We start from the raw sequence: 22620 nt of genomic DNA, 5'->3' as shown, positions 1-22620 counted from the left end.
CCTATCTATATTTCTTTTAAGTGTTGAAATCAAACCTGCATCCACCATTTCCACTGGCAGCTCATTCCACACACTCACCACCCTGTGCGTGAAGTTCCCTCTCATGCTCCACTTAAAAAATTTCATCTTTCACCCTAAATCTATGACCTCCAGCTGCAGTCTCACCCAAACTCTGTGGGAAAAACCTAGTTGCATATATCCTCTCTATACCCCTCATATGTTTGTATACCTCTAACAAATCTCCCCTCAATCTTCTATGTTCGAGGGAATAAATTCCTAACCTATTCAACCTTTTCCTATAATTTAGGTTTTCAAGTCCTGGCAACATCTTTGTAAATTTTCTCTGCACTCTTCCAATCTTATTTACATCTTTCCTGTAGGTAGGTGACCAAAACTGTACACAATACTCCAGATTATGCCTCACCACCATCTTATACAATTTCAACACAACATCCCAACTCCTGTAATCAATACATTGATTTATGAAGGCCAATATGCCAAAATTCCACTTTCAAGGAATTATGGATCTGTATTCCTAGACCCCTTTGGTCTGCTGCACTCCTTGCCCTACCGCTCACTGTTTAAGACCTACCCTGATTGGTCCTCCCAAAGTGCAACACCTCACCCTTGTCTGCATTAATTTCCAGCTGCCATTTTCAGTCCATTTTTCCAGCTGGTCCAGATCCTGCTGCAAGCTTTGACAGTCTCCCTTATCTCTTTCAGCTCAAGGCACAGATTACACTGTTATCTGCCAGATGACTAATTTTGTCCTTTGTTCTCCTTTTAGCCCTCATAATTTCCTTCTTTAGTGTTCCCTTGCATGTCTTATACCTCTCAAGTCCCTCATTTGTTCCTACCTGCCTCTACCTGCTACGTACCTCCTTCATTATCTCTTGAAAACCAAGGTTCCCTAAACCTGTTATCCTTGCCACTAATTCCAAGAGGAACATACAAACACTGTACTCTCAAAATTTCACTTTTGGAGGCCTCCTTATGGATCCTTTCTGATACCATCAAAATTGGCCTTTCTCCAATTTAGAATCTCAACCTGAGGACCAGACCTATCCTTTTCCACAATACTTTGAAACTAATGGTATTATGATCACTAGATGTAGTGTTCCCATGTACAAACTTCTGTCATCTGCTCTGTCTCATTCCCTAATAGATCTAGTACCGCACTCTCTCCAATTGGGACTTCTATGTACTGATTAAGGAAACTTCCCTGAATGCATTTGACAGACTCTTTCCTATCCAACCCTTTTACACTATGAGAGTTCCAGTCAATATGTGGAAAGTTAAAATCACCTATCACAACCTTATTTTTTTTCAACACTCTGGAGTTCTCTCTACAAATTTGCTTTTCTAAATCCTGTGGACTGTTGGGTGGTCTGTAATATAATCTCATTAACATGGTCATGTCTGCGTTATTTCTCAGTTCTACCCACAAAGCCTCACTAGATGAGCTCTCCAGTCTGAGCACTGCTGTGAGATCTTCCCTGACTAGTAATGTCATGCCTCCCACCTTATCATGTCTAAAACAATGGAACCCTGGAACATCAAGCTGCCAGTCCTACCCCTCCTGCAACCAGGTTTCATTAATGGCTACAATATCACAATTATACATGCTGATCCATGCCCTTAGCTCATCCGCATTTCCTACAATACTCCTGGCATTGAAATATATGCAGCTCAGAGTATTAGTCCCACTATGCTCTACTTTTTGATTCCTGAATATGGATCAATACTTTGGTATTGCTCCATATCAATATAGGTATGGATCTATACTTCGCATACACCTAATCTCTTATTTCACATACACATTCTGACTTAATGTTTGTGAATGTGAATAATAGACAAGGTTAAAGGCAGAAAATGTGTTGCTAATTTGTTTTAATGTTAACTGATAAAAATGGGCTAGGTTAAAGGACTCTTTTCCTAAATTTTTAGACTAAAATGTAGCTGCTGAACTGGAACAAATGTTAATTTTCTTCTACTTCTTAGCTCAAGAAAATGACACATGTAAATGAACAGTGTGTTTGCCATTGTTTGCATGTGAACGATAATGCATCTATGAATTACTTATGACTGTACAAACACTGCAGTATAGTTGGCCACAGATTTGCACTTCCTGGTTTAAAAAAAAGTGTTGTGAACCAATATAAAAATCAGCAGTCTTAATATTATTTTAAATTAGTCACCTAAAAGGCATAATTTTACAGTCAACAATCTGATGAATAAAAGAGAGTTGCTTATAGTCTCCATTGCCCACAAGTCATCCATGCTTTTCAGAAATAGGACAGCTATAATATATTCATCTTGCATGTTTTCTCTTGGAGATGTTTCAATCCAAATATGTTTAAATTTGTATTTACCATCCTAGTAATGTAAGGAAATAAACAAATATTTGCTACATATATAAAGGAAAAGTGTTAGACATTTCTAATTCTGCAGGTTGAAGTATGGGAAATGTAATCCCACTATTTAATAAAATAAAAAAAACAGAATTACAGACCACTGAGCCAAATTTAGTATTGAAGAAATACTAGAATTCACTATAAAAGATATAATAAAAGAACACATGGAAAATATTAATAGGACTGGAAAAGTCAGCAAAGGTTTATCAAAAAGAATGTTTTAAGATATAACCAGCAGTATGCAAAGTTAATGCACATGGGATTGGAGGTGGTATACTGATATAGATCAATAATTTGTTGACAAACCAAAAAAAAGAGTAAATGTGTCCTTTTTCTATTGTCAGGAAGTGGCCACTGGGATGCTTGCAGAAAGTATCCATTCCTGGGCCACAGCTACTTACAATATATATCAACGATTTGGTTAAAGTGGCAAATTAAGTTGATAAATGGTTTAATATTGCCACGTTCACTGAGGTACAGTGTAAAACTGCTCTTGCATACAGTCCATACAGGACAATTCATTACCACAATGCATTGAGGTAGTACAAGGTTAAACCCTAACAGAAGGCAGAATAAAGTGGTACAGTACAGAGAGAGTCCAGTACAGATAGACAGTTAAGTGAAAAGCGGTAGATTGTAAGTTCAAGAGTTGACTTCATCATATTAGCGATCTGAAAGCAACATCTAAGTTTGGAAGTGATATAAGGTGGGTAGAGTGGGTAGAAGAATAGTATCAGCTGTGAATAGGCTACAAAGAGGACCTAGTGTGATTTTGGTCAGTTGGGTGAGTGGGAAAATGCACGGCTGATGCAGTTTTAACATGGCTAACTGTGAGGTTATCGGCATCAGTTCTACAAGCACAAAGCTAGGTCATCTGAATAGAGCTAAACTGCAAAAAGGGAAGGCATAACAGGACCTGGGTGTCCTTGTATATCAATCACAGAAAGCAAACATTTAGGTGCAGCAAGCATTTAGGAAGATAAATTGATGCCCTAAGAGGATTTGACTACAGAAGTAAGATGTCTTGCTACAGTTGTATAGGACCACTAGGGTTCTGGTCTAGAGAAGGGATTTTTTAATGTCATGAACCAATACCATTAGGTGAGCAGTTTATGTACCCCAGATTGGGAACCCCTGGTTTAGAGTTTTGATCTCCTTTTCTGAGAAAGGATGTTCCTGCCATAGAGAGGGTGGAGCAAAGGTTTAGTAGAATGATTCATGGCTTGGTAAATTTGGAGTATATAAGAATGAGAGGGGGTTTCACAGAAACCTGCACAATTCTAACAGGACTAGACAGACTAGATACAAGGAAGAGATATAGGGAAGATGTTCCTGATGGCTGCTGTTTTTTCTACACCAGATAACAATCTACACCAAAAAGTTCTATGCTCAAAGTAAGTTTCATTATCAAAGTACATATATGTCACCGTATACAACCTCGAGATTCATTTTCCTGCAGGCATGCTCAGCTAATCTATGGAATAGTAACTATAACATGATCAGTGAAAGATCAACTGGAGTGCAGAAGACAACAAACTGTGCAAATGCAGCTATAAATAAATAAAAATACATTCCGAGAACATGAAATAATAAGATAAAGAGTCCTTCAAGTGAGATCATTGGCTGTGGGAACATTTCAATGGATGGGCAAGTGAACATTGAAGAGCCTGATGGTTGTGGGGTAATCAACAGCAGTATTCTGTGATATAAAATATCTGTTATAATTGCAAACTGCTTTTAAAAATATCCTACTGATTGTGTTTCTAAGGCTGTATAATAAGTATGATTAGTTTATAAAAAATCTGGAACCTGTTGAAAGGCTGTCTTTCTTCATGTTTGATGAAAACCTAATGAAACTTCTCCTTTAATATACTATCTTTTCATATCTCAGAGGTTTCTTCAGTTGCTAGATTATACAGATACAAGTATCACCAGAACTAAAAATAAATGGAAAATGTGTGCTTACGGCAATAAATGCCAACATGGAGGCAGGGTGGAGCTTAAGTGCTCATAAGTACATTTCTAGCTGCGCATAACTTCCTTTCAAGGTAATATTGATATCAGTACCCCTCAGATACTGGTACCTGTATAATCTAATCTATCAATTGAAGAAGCATCTGAGATAGGAAGAGATAGTAGGGAATAAGTTTCAAAAGGTATTCAACAAACCTGAGGATTCCCACTGCTGCCTGTAAGGAGTTTGTATGTTCTTCCTGTGACCGTGTGGGTTTCCTCCGGTGCTCCAATTTCTTCCCACAGTCCAAAGACATACCAGCTGGTACTTTAATTGGTCATTGTAAATTCTCCTGTGATTAGTCCAGATGGTGTGGCTCGGAGAGCCAGAAGGGCCTATTCCATGCTTTATCTCAATACATAAATATTCATTTACAAAAGGTACAGTACTTCAGCTATGGAATAGATGCATGGTTCCAAACCTTGTTATCTGAGATGGCTAACTCACTGTGAGCTCCACAGAATCATCATCTCACCACTGCAAGATCTAACAGTTACTGTATCTGCTCAGCATTTACCAGCTAGACTTGCCAGATGAAGTACAGTACTGCCTTTTGAAATTTAAATATTTTGCTAAAGATGTAACAACCATTAAGGGACAAAAACCTATTTATTTATTGAAAATTAATGGTTACAAATGCTATTCCTGCAATTTACAATTTGTATTACTTTTACAATATAAAATGTAAACTATTTCCCCCCTTTTTGTACCTAATTTGACACCACATGCATATAACAGGTGACACAAAAATCTTTTAAAAGCCAGGGAAAGCCCAACTGCAAACAATGTCAGATGCCCTATGACAGCAAAATAAAAGCCCAACACTGCATTTAAAGTTTATTATTAATTCAGAGACACTGATCTAAATTTTCTCTCCTGCTCCTAACAGTATTTAGTATCAGCATTTTTAAAGAAGCTTGCGCTACTGGTTATTTGTTTGAAGTTACGTGACTTTTTTTTGGACTACCATTGTGGCAGAAGATTCAGAAATTTACTGTTTTAATCTTGTAAACAGAGACTAAGTGTATACTTACCATTTTTATGCTCCCCTTGTTGCTACCTAGAAACTAAGATAACAGTCTCCTAAACTGGATGAAGCAGTAGATGTCTGTGTTGATAAGGAGTGGGAGGTTGATATGGCTGGAGATACAGAAGAAATCTGTCTGTACCGGTGTGAAAGGAGTTTCTGCCAGCTGACTAGAACTGCAAAACAAGTTAAAAGAAGCACAGCCCATCTAAAATAGCAAAGAAATAAGGTCCACGGAAACAGGAGAAAAAAAAAAATCAAACTCCTTGGCGTAGATGTTAGGTTGCTAATGATGAACAGGCACTAGTCACCTGCTGTCCTCCATTCTGGATATTTATGTGACTTAAATGAAAACGAATAATTACGTTGATGTGTTAGGAGCCAGAGTTTCTGCAGTACTTTATGAGCTGTGTATGAGTTATTATGTACTGTGTGTGCACCTTGTTCTGGAGGAATGTTGTTTTATTTGGTAGTATACGTGTATATGGTTAAATGACAATAAACTTGAACTTGAGCAACGACGACCTAAAATGTGTTCCTGTCTCTATATGTTCTCTTGATGTCTGCCACTAAATTAAAAACACTGTGACTGAAACCTAATGTGTGAAATGGCTAAATAATTTTCATTCATTTACCTCTGAAAATCAATGAAAAATATCATTCATATACTGATATTTACACTTAATATAAAAACAAATGAGTATTGACCACACTTTGCTTCTAATCACATAATCCATATATACATGCACAATTATCTCTGAATTGCTTAATAAGCTAAAAAATTTCAAAATTTTTTACATGCTTTAACTACTTTCCCCAGTGTCCAATTACAAAGAAATAAATTTTAGTCACTTAAGTAAACCATATTTCAATGTTAACATAATTTCTCCACATTAACTACTGAAATTGTTGCAATCATAACCAAATATTAAATAAAATATCTGTTTTAAGACACAGGAGCAGAATTAGGCCATTTGATACAATGGGTCTGTTCTGCCTTTCAATCATATCTGATTTATTTTCCTTCTCAATCCCATCACACACTCCTTATATGTTAATACTGTCATTCCTGGATTCATTCTCATAACCTCCTCTGGTCCTCTCCAATGCCAGCACATTTTTTTTAGATATGAGCCCAAAACTGCTCACAATACTCCAAATGTGGTCTGATAAATGCCTTCTGAAGCCTCAGTATTACATCCTTGCTTTTATATTCTAGTTCTCTCAAAATGAATGCTGATATTGCATTTACCTTCTTTACAACTGACTCAACCTGCAAGTTAACTTTTAGGGAATCCTGCACGAGGACTCCCAAGTCCCTTTGCACCTTCAAATTCTGAATTCACTCCCCATATAAAAAAGTCTACACTTCTATCAAAATGCATGACCATACACTTCCCTACACTGAATTCCACCTGCTGCTACCTTGCTCATTCTCCTGATCTGTCTAAGTCCTTTCGCAGACTCCCTGCTTCCTCAACACTACCTTCCCCTTTACCCATCTCTGTGTATCATCGGCCACAAAGCTAGCTATTTAATCATCCAAATTATTAATACATAATGTGAAAAGTAGTGGTACAAACACCCACCCCGGCATATCACCATTAGTCACCGGCAGCAGAGCAGAAAGGCCCCCCTTATTCGTCCTCTTTGCCTTCTACCAGTCAGCTGCATTAGAATCTTTCCAGTAATACCATGGGTTCTTATCTTTATAAGCAGCCTCATGTGCGGCAACTTATCGAAGTTTGCTTCCAGGTGCAAGACCTGCCATCGATTCACAAATTGATGGTACAGGTGTTAATATTTGGTTTACAGAATCTAATTTTGAAAATTATATATGGCATAGAAATTTTGCTATATAGTACATGCTTTCCTTATATGCTATGCAATTTAAGTACAGTACACTACAAAATTAACTAAATTCGGTTGGTACTTTAGAGTATGCAGAGTGCAATGAAGTCTTGGTGTTATTTCTGCAATGCTAGATCATGTATATGAGAAACTGCAGCAGTCGTTACTATCAAAAGGAAACAAGCTGCCTTGTATACAATTTCAAGCCATGAACCTCAGAATATAGAACACAGAATAGTACAGCACTGGAGCAAGCTCTTTGGCTCATGATTTATGTATCAAACACAATACCAAAGCTCTTCTTCCTCTACATGATTCACATGCCTCCACATCCTGCACATCCATGTACCTATTTAAAAGCAGCTTAAACTCCAACATTGCATCTGATTCCACCATTACTCTTGGTAGTCCATTCCAGGCACCTACCACTTTCTGTAAAAAACTTGTTCCACCAAATTTCGTTTCAACTTTCTCTCTCTCACCTCGAATGCATATTCTCTGGTATATGACATTTCTACCCAAGGATAAAGTTCAGATGAGATTTCTCTCGCTCTTTACTATGTTCTGAACTATCTGGACAAAAGGAACTCAACCACTAGGCTATTGCTCAACAACTTTCATTTGGTGTTTAAGACAATCATCTCATCCAATCTCATCATCAAGCTTCAAGACCTACGCCTCCACACCTCCCTCTGCAACTGGATACTCGACTTCCTCATTGGCAGATTTCAGTGAGGATTGAGAACAAAATGTCCTTCTTACTGATCATCAATACAGGTACAACCAAAGGTGCATGCTTATCCCTTGTTCTGCTCTCTATATACATATGACTGTGTCCCTAAGCACAACTTCAACTTCAATTCCACCTTCAAATGACAGTTCTGTCATTTATACACACACGTATGCATGTGTGTGTGTGTGTGTGTGTGTGTGTGTGTGTGTGTGTATGTATATATATATGTGTATGTATGTATATACATATATACATCTCGCACACACACACACACACACAATGTCAACAAAACTAGAGTTGATTGTTTACTTCAGGAAGTGGAAGGAGAGGCTCTTTTTTAAAGGAGGTTAAGGAGGTTCTGCTTGTCACAACATGTAACCATATAACAATTACAGCACGGAAACAGGCCATCTCAGCCCTTCTAGTCCGTGCCGAACCCTTACTCTCACCTAGTCCAACCGACCTGCACTCAGACCATAACCCTCCATTCCTTTCCTGTCCATATGGCCATCCAATTTACCTTTAAATAGCAACATCGAACCAGCCTCAACCACTTCTGCTGGAAGCTCGTTCCACACAGCTATCACTCTCTGAGTAAAGAAGTTCCCCCTCATGTTACCCCTAAGCTTTTGCCCTTTAACCCTCAACATGTCCTCTTGTTTGACTCTCCCCCACTCTCAATGGAAAAAGCCTATCCACGTCAACTCTATCCCCCTCATAATTTTAAATACCTCTATCAAGTCCCCCCTCAACCTTCTACGCTCCAAAGAATAAAGACCCAACATGTTCAACCTTTCTCTATAACTTAGATGATGAAACCCAGGTAACATTCTAGTAAATCTTCTCTGTATTCTCTCAATTTTGTTGACATCTTTCCTATAATTCGGTGACCAGAACTGTACACAATACTCCAAATTTGGCCTTACCAATGCCTTGTACAAATTCAACATTACATCCCAACCCCTATACTCAATGCTCTGATTTATAAAGGCCAGCATACCAAACGCTTTCTTCACCACTCTATCCACATGAGATTCCACCTTCAGGGAACTATGCACCATTATTCCTAGATCCCTCTGTTCTACGGCATTCTTCAGTGCCCTACCATTTACCATGTATGTCCTATTTTGATTAGTCCTACCAAAATGTAGCACCTCACATTTATCAGCATTAAACTCCATCTGCCATCTTTCAGCCCACTTTTCTAACTGGCCTAAATCTCCGCATGCTTTGAAAACCTACTTCATTATCCACAACGCCATCTATCTTAGTATCATCTGCATACTTACTAATCCAATTTACCACCCCATCATCCAGATCATTAATGTATATGACAAACAACATCGGACCCAGTACAGATCCCTGAGGCACACTACTAGTCACGGGCCTCCAATCTGACAAACAGTTATTCACCACTACTCTCTGGCGTCTCCCATCCAGCCACTGCTGAATCCATTTTACTACCTCAATATTAATACCTAACGATTGAACCTTCCTAACTAACATTCCGTGTGGAACCTTGTCAAAGGCCTTACTGAAGTCCATATAGACAACATCCACCGCTTTACCCCCATCAACTTTCCTAGTAACCGCTTCAAAAAATTCAATAAGATTTGTCAAACATGACCTTCCATGCACAAATCCATCTTGACTGTTCCTAATCAGACCCTGTCTATCTAGATAATAATATATATACCATCTCTAGGAATACTCTCCATCAATTTACCTACCACTGACGTCAAACTCACAGGCCGATAATTGTTAGGTTTACACTTAAAACCCTTTTTAAACAATGGAACAACATGAGCAATATGCCAATCCTCCGGCACCATCCCCATTTCTAATGACATTTGAAATATTTCTGTCAGAGCCCCTGCTATTTCCACACTAACTTCCCTCAAGGTCCTAGGGAATATCCTGTCAGGACCCAGAGGCTTATCCACTTTTATATTCCTTAAAAGTGCCAATACTTCCTCTTCTTTAATCATCATAGTTTCCATAACTTCCCTACCTGTTTCCCTTATCTTACACAATTCAATATCCTTCTCCTTGGTGAATACCGAAGAAAAGAAATTGTTCAGAATCTCCCCCATCTCTTTTGGCTCCGCACATGGCTGATATAATCACATATCTGATTCTCTAAGGGACCAATTTTATCTCTCACTATCCTTTTGCTATTAATATAACTGTAGAAACACTCTGGATTTATTTTCACCTTACTTGCCAAAGCAACCTCATATCTTTTAGCCTTTCTAATTTCTTTCTTAATATTCTTTTTACATTCTTTATATTCCTCGAGCACTTCATTTACTTCATGCTGCCTATATTTATTGTACGTATCTTTCTTTTTCTGAACCAAGTTTCCAATATCCCTGAAAACCATGGCTCTCTCAAAAAGTTAACACTCTAACAAACTTCTTCAAGTTTAGTATTGAAAGTATCCAGAGTCGTTGCATCATGGTCTGGTATAGCAAGCTAGGTGCTCCTATGATAGACGTAGTCTAATCTTAACATAGTTTTCATTTGAATATCAATAGGGTTAAAAGTCCAGTGATAAATATGTTTTGATAGGTACAAGAAAGAAAAGAATATCTACTTTTATCCCCCGCCCCCCCCCAAGCAAATTCATGTGTTCTTGCCCAATTTCCAAAATGCATTCTTGGATTTACAGCCCCGGAATCCACGCCATGTCCAGAATTAAATTCAATTTCAGTATAAGATTTTTCAGGGAACGTTAGAGATAATGGGTTGAAATATCACCTTCACTTTCTTGTATTACATAGCAGTGACTTTACAACATACTCACTTCTGAAATTCTGTTCCACTGCAGTCAATTGAAATGTTCAGAAGCAGCTACAGTACAGAATCACCACTGCAAATGGAAGTTCAATACAATGTAACTAATGTTTAATCCAACAATGTCTAGCTAAAAAATAAATTTGCCAGGAAGGCCTCAAATTGGATGTCTAATCTAATGAATGGAGAAATGTCAGATGTGTCAATGGCATGTGATAAAATCGGCTCATCCCCTATGTTGCTGAGGTGGTAGTAATGGATGAGGTTCCATAACTGTCTGAAAGTGAGTACGCACACATCAGATAGAGCGTGAACGGAGCTCACCTATAACACATATCATCATCATGTCTACCCTATTTCAGATCACACATGATGGATTCTCTTTTGCATACAATAGTGAATAATGTAAGAAAATCACAGTTGCCTCAAAGCTATTTCATCAGTAGATTCAGTAGAGGAGAATAAAGATTGGAAGTGGCACTAGTTATATAGAATAAGCAAAATCTCACATAGAAAAGCCGCAATAAATGTGGAAGAAAAATGCTCAGAACTGGTGAACTATTGTAAACTGTAGATTGCTCAAAGATTTGCCAGATACAATTTCTGTTTTAGCTTACTGAGTAGCCCTATCATTTTTAGAACAATATAAGAACAAAGTTTTCAAATCCCTTGACGGCCTTACCATCCAAAACTCTGCTGTTTTCTCTCAATACATAATCATCCAAAATATTTGCACTCCTCCAGTCTTGGCCTCATATGCATCCCCAAATTATATATTATTTCAGTGTTGGCAGCAGTGCCTTCAGCTTTCTATGCACTGTGCTATGAAGCTCACCTTTTGCTATACCACTTTTCACTTTCAAAAAGTCTTCAACCTCTCTCTTTACCCTGTCATAACATACCTTTACAATATTTAATCCAATCTTTCAAACATCTCAGTTTATTTTATTAAGTTTAAAGTACAACAGAAGTATCAGTGGACCTGCCCGCCAAAGAGTATTTTTGTCAGTCATTGCAAATGAGCTCTGCATATCAGAGCAAGATTGCTAGAAACTCAAGAACAGATTTCTTAATCTGGCTTCCCAGCTGTTCTACAGAATCATCTCTGGTGACCAAAGGATGGCAGGGAAGAATTGCGTGATCTTTATTCTCAACAAAAGATCTTGCGGTAACTGCATTCAAAACAATCTGTTAAACACAGACTGAACATGACATACTGGAGGAGCAAAATACGGCTTTTGTCTGTTAATTACAGCACGATTAGCTCACAATTGCATCCAGCATTACTTAGGAATACAATTTTCAAGGAAGCAGGAAGAATTGGTTGCTGTGAGGGCATGAACCAGATGCATCACCTGGTGAGAACCATTGATTGATGAATGTGAAAAAAATAAAAGCAGTATGTAAAATATCTTTGACTTGCAAAATATTAATGTGATGCACAGCACAATATCTAAATATTACTAAATCATTAATGCCAATGCCTATGAATGGAAAATCCTCCAAATGGCAGTGGATTTGGCCTAGTACATCATAGATAAAGCCATCCCAACCATTGAGCACATCTACACGAAATGCTGTCGCAGAAAAGCAGCATCCATCATCAGAATCCCCACCACCCAGGTCATGTCCTCTTTTCGCTCTGCAAGGTACCTGCTTTACTTGCTTGTTACATACAACTGCTAGGGTGCATTCTCCAGTTATACAAGATCCTCAGGACTCGCATCACCAGGTTCAAGAACAATTACTGCCCCGCATTCATCAGGCTCTTGAATAACAGGGAATAACTACACTCACTTGCCCCAATAGTCAGATGTTCCCACAACCAATGATCTCACTTTAAGAACTCTTTTATCTCATTATTTATTGCTAATTATTTATATTTGCACAGTTCATTGTCTTCTGCACTCTGGTTGTCTTTCACTGATCCTGTTATAGTTACTATTCTATTGATTTGCTGAGTATGTCCACAATAAATGGATTTCAGGGTTGTAAATGGTGACCTATATGTACTTTGATAATAAAATTTACTTTGAACTTTGAAAACACCTTACAGTGGGACATCTTTTTAGATTCATTAGAATACTAATAATCTCTTTCATCTAACTATATATGAATAAAAAGACTAACTTATCCAACTTACCTTTTTGAGTGCTTTTTAAAGCAATTATGGCTAAATTATTGAATCTTTAAAATAAAGCATTTGTTTCAACATGAAAACAGCACAATCACCAATAAATCAGTCAAAAGAGGGTGCAAAATTACAGCTACAGAGATAATAAATCTAGAGAAATCACGCCTACAGTGACACACAGAGGTGTCTGCATATGTATTTGGCATTTACCTTAGGAATGCACGCTACAGCCGTCGTCTCAGACAGCCTGGGATAAGTGTATGAATTATATGAATGCCCAGTGGGTCGAGGTGACTTAAATGCACTGGCTGTGTTTAGCATACTTGGTTCTTGCAGTCCAGATCCTGATTTTGATCTTTGTCTCATTGTAGGTTGAGGACTTGTTGGTGTGACATAGGATGACTTTGGTCGTTTATCTAAATCTTCCCTTTGTGGTTCTGGACCCAAGTCTTTTTCTTGATATTCCAATTTTTCTGTAGGAGCTTCTCGTTGAGAAACAGTTCTAGAAGGTGCAGCTTGTAGGTGTCTCCTGTGACTTAGTGGTGACCTTTGAGCTCCTGAGGAATCCCTGCTTGTCATAATGTGATCTGTTGGCCTAATCTTTGACACCATATATGCATGGTAGTCTGGTGGCAACCTACCAAAATCTGCCTTTTGTACATTATCTTCTAAGTAATATGTTTCCACCGATCGAGCTCTGTTCAAATCCTGGCCATTTTGTTGAGCTGCTTTATTATACATGTAGTATCTATCCCAGTCTCCTGTATGATTTCTCTGTTCTTTGAACTTCCCTGCTGTAAAATCTTTTGAAGATTCAATATCATATGTATGTTTAAGATAATAATGGGTGAAGCCATTTTCTTCAGGACTGCAAGGGCTATGGTTTGAATTTATCTGTGGTGCAGCAGGAGGACTCTCCCTACGTAGAGAGTTTGAGCGAGTTACGGAAATATCATTGAACTCTTCCAACAGGCCATTTAAAGAAGTGTCTTTCCATGCTCTGTTTCCTCTGACTATAGTCTGTAACAAAAAGTAAATCAGTTAATACAGACAGATGCTATAATTTAAAAGGTATTTAGCATTAGAACACAACAAATAATGCTTTAAAGTTAAAATGCATTCCTTTACCAAGAATACAGTTTATCTGATAAACTATTACAGAAGTTCATGCATATTAATAATTTTGAAATATCAAGCTGTTGAAGTTCTCTTTGTCTACATTGTATTTAATGATCTACTCTATCTTTCCTGCTTAATCTATCCTTTTGGTCTGAATTAATTGAGATAACTGGCAATCAGGGAAGTATGAATCTATTCTCACTCCCTGAGATATAGGTTGTGTCAGTGATGATGTTCCTCTTACACAAAAAAAATCTTTTCTCTGTCCCAAATCTTCAAGCCCTACTTGAAATTGAAATGCTGGAAGAACACATCATTCACTATCTGAAGAACAAAATGATCAAGTAAGGATTTTAGCAGATAACCTTCATCAAGAGCTTTTTGCGTGTTTCCAGTATTTTCTGTTTTCTGGTATGCTATCAAATATTAGTCCATTCCACATTAACTGATCACATTGAAGAATAATTTAAAAGTTTTTCTAAGCATAAAATCACCATGTCGTTCATATTGTCTAATTTTAACTAGAGAACATTGCCTAAGTTAACAAAAGTTGTATCCAAGGGATAAATTGTAATGCAAATTAAGTAGGAGAGGTCCATGAGATTAATGTACCAAGTTTTAACACAATCACAAAATTAAATACAGTTATCAACAGCATAAAGCAAAAACAATATTCACTTTTACCTTAAAGGATATTAAAGTATTATTCTGTATGCAGTTTTTGGTTGTGCCTTTATTAGAAATTGTTTGATTTTCAATATTGTTTATTGCTCATTACCATCCTGCAATTTAAGAATTTAAGATACGGTGCAGGTAAGAAAGATGCTGCATCACAGTTCTAGTTACGTGAACTATATATTGATCTTCAGTGTTGTCTGTGTGGAGCTTGCAAATTCTCCTTCTGACAGCAAGGAGAACATGGCTCCATATGGTTCACCTTTCCCTCCCCATCCCAAGTCTATGCAGGTTGGTTGGTTGGTTGGTTGATTGATTGGCTACTGTGAATTACCATGAGTGTGTAGATGAGAGTGACAGAATTGGTGGAGTGGGTGGAGGTTGAGTTGATGGAAATATGAGGAGAAGTAGAAAAGTAACAAAAAGAGAGTAATGTAGGTACTTCATGCATGGCATAGATTTAGTTGAAGGTTGCTTGACTTTATATGAATTAGTATTTTAATCCAATTTAAAAAATCTGGTCTCTAGTTCAATTTTCAGGTCTTTTCTGGGGACATAAGAAAGAAAAATAACTTGTATTTATAGAACGCAAACAACATTGCTAACTGCCGACGGGACATCAACCATCTCGACTTCACCGCACCTTGTCCCCATTCCAACCTCACTCCTTCGGAACGCTCTGCTCTCCACTCCCTCCGCACTAATCCTAACCTCACTATTAAACCTGCCGATAAGGGGGTTGCTGTTGTAGTCTGGCATACTGACCTCTACCTTGCCGAGGCACAGCGACAACTCGCGGATACCTCCTCTTATTTACCCCTCGATCGTGACCCCACTAAGGAGCACCAGGCCATTGTCTCCCACACCAGCACCGACTTTATCCGCTCAGGGGATCTCCCATCCACTGCTACCAACCTTATAGTTCCCACACCTCACACTTCCCATTTCTACCTCCTACCCAAGATCCACAAACCTGCCTGTCCTGGCAGACCTATTGTCTCAGCTTGCTCCTGCCCCACCGAACTCATTTCTGCATACCTCAAGACGGTTTTATCCCCCCTTGTTCAATCCCTTCCTACCTATGTTCGTGACACTTCTCACGCTCTTAAACGTTTCGATGATTTTAAGTTCCCTGGCCCCCACTGCTTTATTTTCACCATGGATGTCCAGTCCCTATATACTTCCATCCCCCATCAGGAAGGTCTCAAAGCTCTCCGCTTCTTTTTGGATTCCAGACCTCATCAGTTCCCCTCTACCACCACTCTGCTCCGTCTAGCGGAATTAGTCCTTACTCTTAATAATTTCTCCTTTGGCTCCTCCCACTTCCTCCAAACTAAAGGTGTAGCTATGGGCACCCGTATGGGTCCTAGCTATGCCTGCCTTTTTGTTGGCTTCGTGAAACAATCTATGTTCCGTACCTATTCTGGTATCTGTCCCCCACTTTTCCTTTGCTACATCGACGACTGCATTGGCGCTGCTTCCCGCACACATGCTGAGCTCGTTGACTTTATTAACTTTGCCTCCAACTTTCACCCTGCCCTCAAGTTTACCTGGTCCATTTCCGACACCTCCCTCCCCTTTCTAGATCTTTCTGTCTCTATCTCTGGTGACAGCTTATCCACTGATGTCTACTACAAGCCTACTGACTCTCACAGATATCTGGACTATTCCTCTTCTCACCCTGTCTCTTGCAAAAATGCCATCCCCTTCTCGCAATTCCTCCGTCTCCGCCGCATCTGCTCTTAGGATGAGGCTTTTCATTCCAGGATGAGGGAGATGTCCTCCTTTTTCAAAGAAAGGGGCTTCCCTTCCTCCACCATCAACTCTGCTCTCATTTCACGCACATCTGCTCTCACTCCATCCTGCCGCCACCCCACTAGGAATAGGGATCCCCTGGTCTTCACCTACCACTCAACCAGCCTCCGGGTCCAACATATTATTCTCCGTAACTTCCGCCACCTCCAATGGGATCCCACCACTAAGCACATCTTTCCCTCCCCCACCTCTGCTTTCCGCAGGGATCGCTCCCTACGCGACTCCCTTGTCCATTGTCCATTCATCCCCCCCATCCCTCCCCACTGATCTCCCTCCTGGCACTTATCCTTGTAAGAGGAACAAGTGCTACACATGCCCTTACACTTCCTCCCTTACCACCATTCAGGGCCCCAGACAGTCCTTCCAGGTGAGGCGACACTTCACCTGTGAGTCGGCTGGGGTGATATACTGCGTCCGGTGCTCCCCATGTGGCCTTCTATATATTGGCGAGACCCGACGCAGACTGGGAGACCGCTTTGCTGAACACCTACGCTCTGTCTGCCAGAGAAAGCAGGATCTCCCAGTGGCCACACATTTTAATTCCACATCCCATTCCTATTCTGATATGTCTATCCACAGCCTCCTCTACTCTAAAGATGAAGCCACACTCAGGTTGGAGGAACAACACCTTATATTCCGTCTGGGTAGCCTGATGGCATGAACATTGACTTCTCTAACTTCCGTTAATGCCCCACCTCCCCCTCGTACCCCATCCGTTATTTATTTTTATACACACATTCTTTCTCTCACTCTCCTTTTTCTCCCTCTGTCCATCTGACTATACCCCTTGCCCATCCTCTGGGTCTCCCCCGCCTTGTCTTTCTCCCCGGGCCTCCTGTCCCATGATCCTCTCATATCCCCTTTGCCAATCACCTGTCCTGCTCTTGGCTCCATCCCTCCCCCTCCTGTCTTCTCCTATCATTTTGGATCTCCCCCTCCCCCTCCCCCTCCCACTGTCAAATCTCTTACTAACTCTTCCTTCAGTTAGTCCTGATGGAGGGTCTCGGCCTGAAACGTCGTCTGTACCTCTTCCTAGAGATGCTGCCTGGCCTGCTGCGTTCACCAGCAACTTTGATGTGTGTTGCTTGTATTTATAGAATGCCTTACATAATGTTAGAATTTCCTAAATTGCCTTACAGCCAATGAAATAATTATCAGGTGCAATCACTTATTGTAATATAGTAAATGGCTATCAAGTATGCAGTGCAAGTTGCCACAAATGTTGGATCACGGCTCAAAAATCAGTTTGAATAAAAGCTGGATAAAGAAATATTTTTGGACACTTAAAAAAAACACTCCACCGGTCTTTGCAAGTAGTGCTCTTGTACACTAACCACCACAAAAATTGTGGAGACTTTGGTTAAACAAAATCTTTCTCAAATGGATCACTTTCTCCTGTCCAAATCTCTCACTATGTGCTGGATAGGTTAAGAATGTTGTCAGAAACAGTGACAATGATTAGAGAATGCTAAATCATTAGAAACATAGAAAAACTACAGCACAATACAGGAGCTTTGGCCCACAAAGCTGTGCTGAACTTGTCCTTACCTTAGAACTACCTAGGCTTACCCATAGCCCTCTATTTCTCTAAGCTCAATGTACCTATCCAAGAGTCTTTTAAAAGACCTTATTGTTTCCACCTCCACCGGCAGCCCATTCCACTCACTGACCACTCTCTTCGTAAAAAACTTACCCTTGACATCTCCTCTGTACCTACCTCCAAGCACCTTAAAACTATGCCCTCTCATGCTAACAATTTCAGCCCTGGGAAAAAGCCTCTGACTATCCACATGATCAATGCCTCTCAATCAGAATTGTAGCAAAAATATGTGAGGCAGTTGGCAGGTTAGCAAATACTTGGTTGTCACAGAACAAAGCTTTTGGGCATGGTGTTTAAATATGTAACCCATATATTATTTTCTACACTTGCTAAGTTTGATAATAATTAAATGCAAAAAGACTACAAAAATAAATTTATTTAACTTAATAAGTCATGGCTCTGAATCAGTTGTATTTTAATTAATTTTGTAGGTTTGTATTGTTCTCTTAATGTACTGTGCAGGATTTAATTGAAACATTCAATATTACCTGACAAAGCAGTCACAGTCTCGTCTGTCTCTAACCTTAATTTACAGACTGAATATGAAGTTAAGTTAAAATGTGAATTATGAGTTTGTCTAGTTTAATGTAAAGATTGCTGAAGACACTAAACTGAATGGAAAAGCAAACTGTGCAAACAGTTTGGGGAGTCTGCAGAGAGATATGGATCGATTAAGTTAGTAGGCAAAGAATGGCAGATGAAGTACCATATTGGTAACTGCAAAGTCAGCCACTTTGGAAGGAGAAACATAAAATCAGATTATTACTTAAATGGTGTAGGACTGCAACATGCTTTTGCACAGAAAAATTTGTGATAATTCGTGCATGAATTACAAAGGTTGATTTACAGCAGGTTATCAAGGAGACACCTGGAATGTTGGCTTTCATTGCCAGAGGGATTGTGTATAGAGGAAAATTAACCTGCAACTGTATATACTTAAGGAAAGATGTACAGATTTCTGGGGTAGTACACAGCAGGTTCACAAAGTTTATTCTGAAGATGTGGATATTAGCCCATGAGGAGAGATTGAGTTGTCTGGGACTATACTCGCTGGAATTCAGTGGAATGAGAGGGCATTTTATGAAGCATATAAAATTATAAAAAACATAGATAAAATAGAGGCAGGAAAGTTATTTCAACTCGTATGTGAAACTAGAACAAAGGAACATTACAAGATTTGGAGGAATAGATTAAGTGTGGAGAAACTGCTTTTCCTAGATAGTAGTAAATCTGGAATTGTCTGCCTAGAAAAATAGTAGAAGCTACCTCACCATATAAGACATTATTAGATTGATTTATGTCTAGCAGGGGAATTAAGGGCCATGGGGAAAAGGCAGGTGAGTGGACCTGAGTCCAGGCCTGATCAGTCATGATCTTTTTGAATTGTGGAGCAGGTTCAATGGACCTCCTGTTCCTGCTTCTCCTCCTATTTTTTATGTTCTTATGTTTGAAAGAAATGTTCTGAAGTTTTGATTTTTTTTTCAATTTTCTGTATTCTTTTCTAAAAATCATTCACACAATGGAAACCCTTTTAACCTAATGCTATTCTCCACATTTTAACAATTTTTTTTTGTGTTACTGATTGTCAATGAGTTCTAGGAATAAAACTTTTGGCAGCTTCAAGTAAACTATGTTTTATGCACAAATATATTAAAAAAATACTTCTTCATTCAAAAGCACATTGAACAGAGCTAAGAACTAAGGGTAGACTTGAATTGGCAAGTATCATCTAGCTTTAAATATCTGTGATTCAAAATATTTCATATAAAGAAATTGAAGTCAAATGTTTTAAGAGGTTAGTTTTATTTCAGTTTTATTACTTTTGGAACAGCTCTTGGTGTTAGATTTCAGTCATAATGACGATTTGTCACAAGACAATTTGAGAAGTCTGTTTTTTTAATGATAAACTGTAATGGAATTTTTTTCTGTTTGCAGAAATACATGATCTCCTCTAGGCTATTGAACATCTGTCAGACAAACAAAGTAGCTATAATGGATAGCTGTGTTGAATTAATAACTTTACCCTTTTAAGACCTCATCAATTATGCTGCATAAATTAAATACCAAATGTATAAAGTACATTTTTTGCCATTCTAAACGAACAGCCAAATTTTTGCAGGCCTCATTTTAAATGCTTCTGTCATTTCCTTACATAAATGACACAAGAATCAGTTTTACTTTTGTTCATATGACGTGATTTCCCATACCAGAGAGACATTTTATAATGATCAATAAATTGATTGTTTGGAATCAAATTACCTTGCTTGGTGTCTCAGGGCTGGGTGTCCCTGCACTCACTGCATCCCAACCCTCCCCCTGGCTCTGACACATCTCTGCCACCTGTCCCAAACCCCTCCCACAGCACTCCACCCTCACCATTCCCAACATCCTTTGCTCCTGCCAGATTTACAAACGTGCTCTCTGCTCCATGTTGATAAACACAGGACTGTGGAAAAGTCTTAGGCACCCTGGCTGCGCGCACGCGCACATGCACACACACACACACACACACACACACACACACACGTTTTGTAATGTAATATTCAACCATTCTTTTTAATTAACATTTACAAGCATTTAAAAAGATTTTTATACTATTGAAACAAGGGAAAGAGGAATCATGAGCAAGCTAATAATTCCAGACCATCTCTAACTGTTTTTGAGGCTATGGTGGTGAGCTGGTTCTTGGACTGCTGCAGTTTGAGTGGTGAGTACAACATAATAGCACAGAATCACTGGACACAATGCAGATTTCATTCCCTAAATGTCATCTGCGAACTAGATATTTTCCTTGTTCAACAATTTAGTACTATTACTGATACTTTGCACATTTTTGTTAATCTCTTAAATACCCTCTAAAATGGACTAACAAGACTCACCGTCCAAATGAAATTAGGAGTTGGAATAAGTGTTAGTTGTATCAGCAGGGTCCGTAACATTGAAAATGAATTGAAATAAAATCTCCTCCAAGACCCTTCCCACTTCTAAATCTCATCCATGCTCTTCTAGATTTCCCTGTCTCTCCACTGATCATCTCTTCTCCCTCTCTTTTCCCACCACCTCTAACGTGCTATCTAAAAGATTACTTCTGTCATTTCCACCATCTGCTATGCTGGGAACTTGCAAAAGAAAGGCTTCTAAGCAATCTTGCTGATCTTACTTCACAGTACCTCTCCACTTATTTTTGCACAGGGAACAATTTTAAGCCCAATATTTTTGATGCAGAAAGACTTCTTCAAAAACATCTGATGCATATAGAAAATAGAAATTGATACCATGGGAAACAAGACCTAAGAATAACTGAAACCCCAGTCAATACAATAAATTTTGAGGATCTTTAACAGCAAATTAGAAAGGAAGAGGACTTTACAGAGGGAACTTTAGAGATAGGATGGCTGAAGCTCCAACTGCTATAGTTGAACAGGTTTTATTTCGTCTGTCCTGTAAAGCAGTGATACCATGTACTTAAACAACCAGATCCTTCCTACCCACTAACAAGTAATTTCTTGAAAGAGTTGAAAGATCAAAATTAATTGAAATAGTATGCATGACAACATGTGGATTCAATTACTTCATTAATACTTTAATTGGGAAAAATGTACTTGTGCCAATAAAGCAAACAATAAGCATAAAATTTTACAGAAAACAGAGGAAAGTGACACTTAAAGCTGCTTACAAAAATATTTGATGACCAAAGAGCTGTAGCACTATTCCTAATAATGACAGTATTTCTGATATTTTGGTTTCATTTGAGAAGTTCTTTACCAACTGTTCACCTAGTCAATATCTGTACAGCCAAAACAACTATTAAAAATGATTAGGCTCCAATTTTCCTCAACAGGTTCCAACCACATTGCAATGGAAAAGTTAGATGCATTAAATAAATTTTGCCTTTGTCACTTTAAATTGATTTGTTGCTTGGTTTAAGAGCAAACTTGCAAGTTTAAGACATCTTCTGGGATCTCAAGTTCTCTCCAATTTCTTTACAACCAATGGATTATTTTTGTGTATTTTCTCTCAAATTCTAAAGGTCCCACGGCATTTAATAAATGAAAACTGGGGCAGAAATAGATTCCAGGCAAGGAACATTGAAGAAATGAATTAAAGATCTAGTCAAGGTAATGGGTTTTGAGAATGAAAGGTGGTTAATCCCACAGAGGTGGCACCTCACAGAGAATCTGTCAACACTCAGTCAAAAGGAGTCTTAGAATGTCCGGAGCATACGGACTGTCAAGAGGTCCGCTATAAATGGGAATTACAAAGAGACTCTTGGCTTCACTACCAAGAATAACCAGAACTCATTTTATGAGAATGACAAGGAGATTCCGTAGTTAATTAACTGTAAACACATGGCATTCCTGGATTGGAAGCACCATAATTCTTCCAAGGAATAAGAAACAGTTCTACAGGTAGTTGAAGGCAGAACTCCTGCAGAACCCTGT

General features: G+C 38.8%; 1 protein-coding gene across 5 annotated transcripts in view; it reads right to left on the bottom strand.

Moving 5' to 3' along the window:
* pak5 (p21 protein (Cdc42/Rac)-activated kinase 5) overlaps positions 1 to 22620 on the bottom strand; it is a 266982-nt gene that overhangs the window by 35685 nt on the left and 208677 nt on the right. For 4 of the 5 annotated variants that reach the window (XM_063056164.1, XM_063056165.1, XM_063056166.1 and 1 more), the window contains one exon: positions 13180 to 13989. The exons of the other annotated variant lie outside the window; for it this stretch is intronic. In XM_063056164.1, coding sequence (XP_062912234.1) covers positions 13180 to 13989 — 810 coding nt within the window. The remainder of the gene's footprint in view (positions 1 to 13179; positions 13990 to 22620) is intronic. 5 annotated transcript variants of the gene reach the window in all.

The sequence above is a fragment of the Mobula hypostoma genome, chromosome 8 (genome assembly GCF_963921235.1).
Source record: "Mobula hypostoma chromosome 8, sMobHyp1.1, whole genome shotgun sequence".
NCBI classification, from domain to species: domain Eukaryota; kingdom Metazoa; phylum Chordata; class Chondrichthyes; order Myliobatiformes; family Myliobatidae; genus Mobula; species Mobula hypostoma.
Note: the sequence above shows the minus strand (reverse complement) of the source record. Positions and strands in the feature narration are given on the sequence as shown.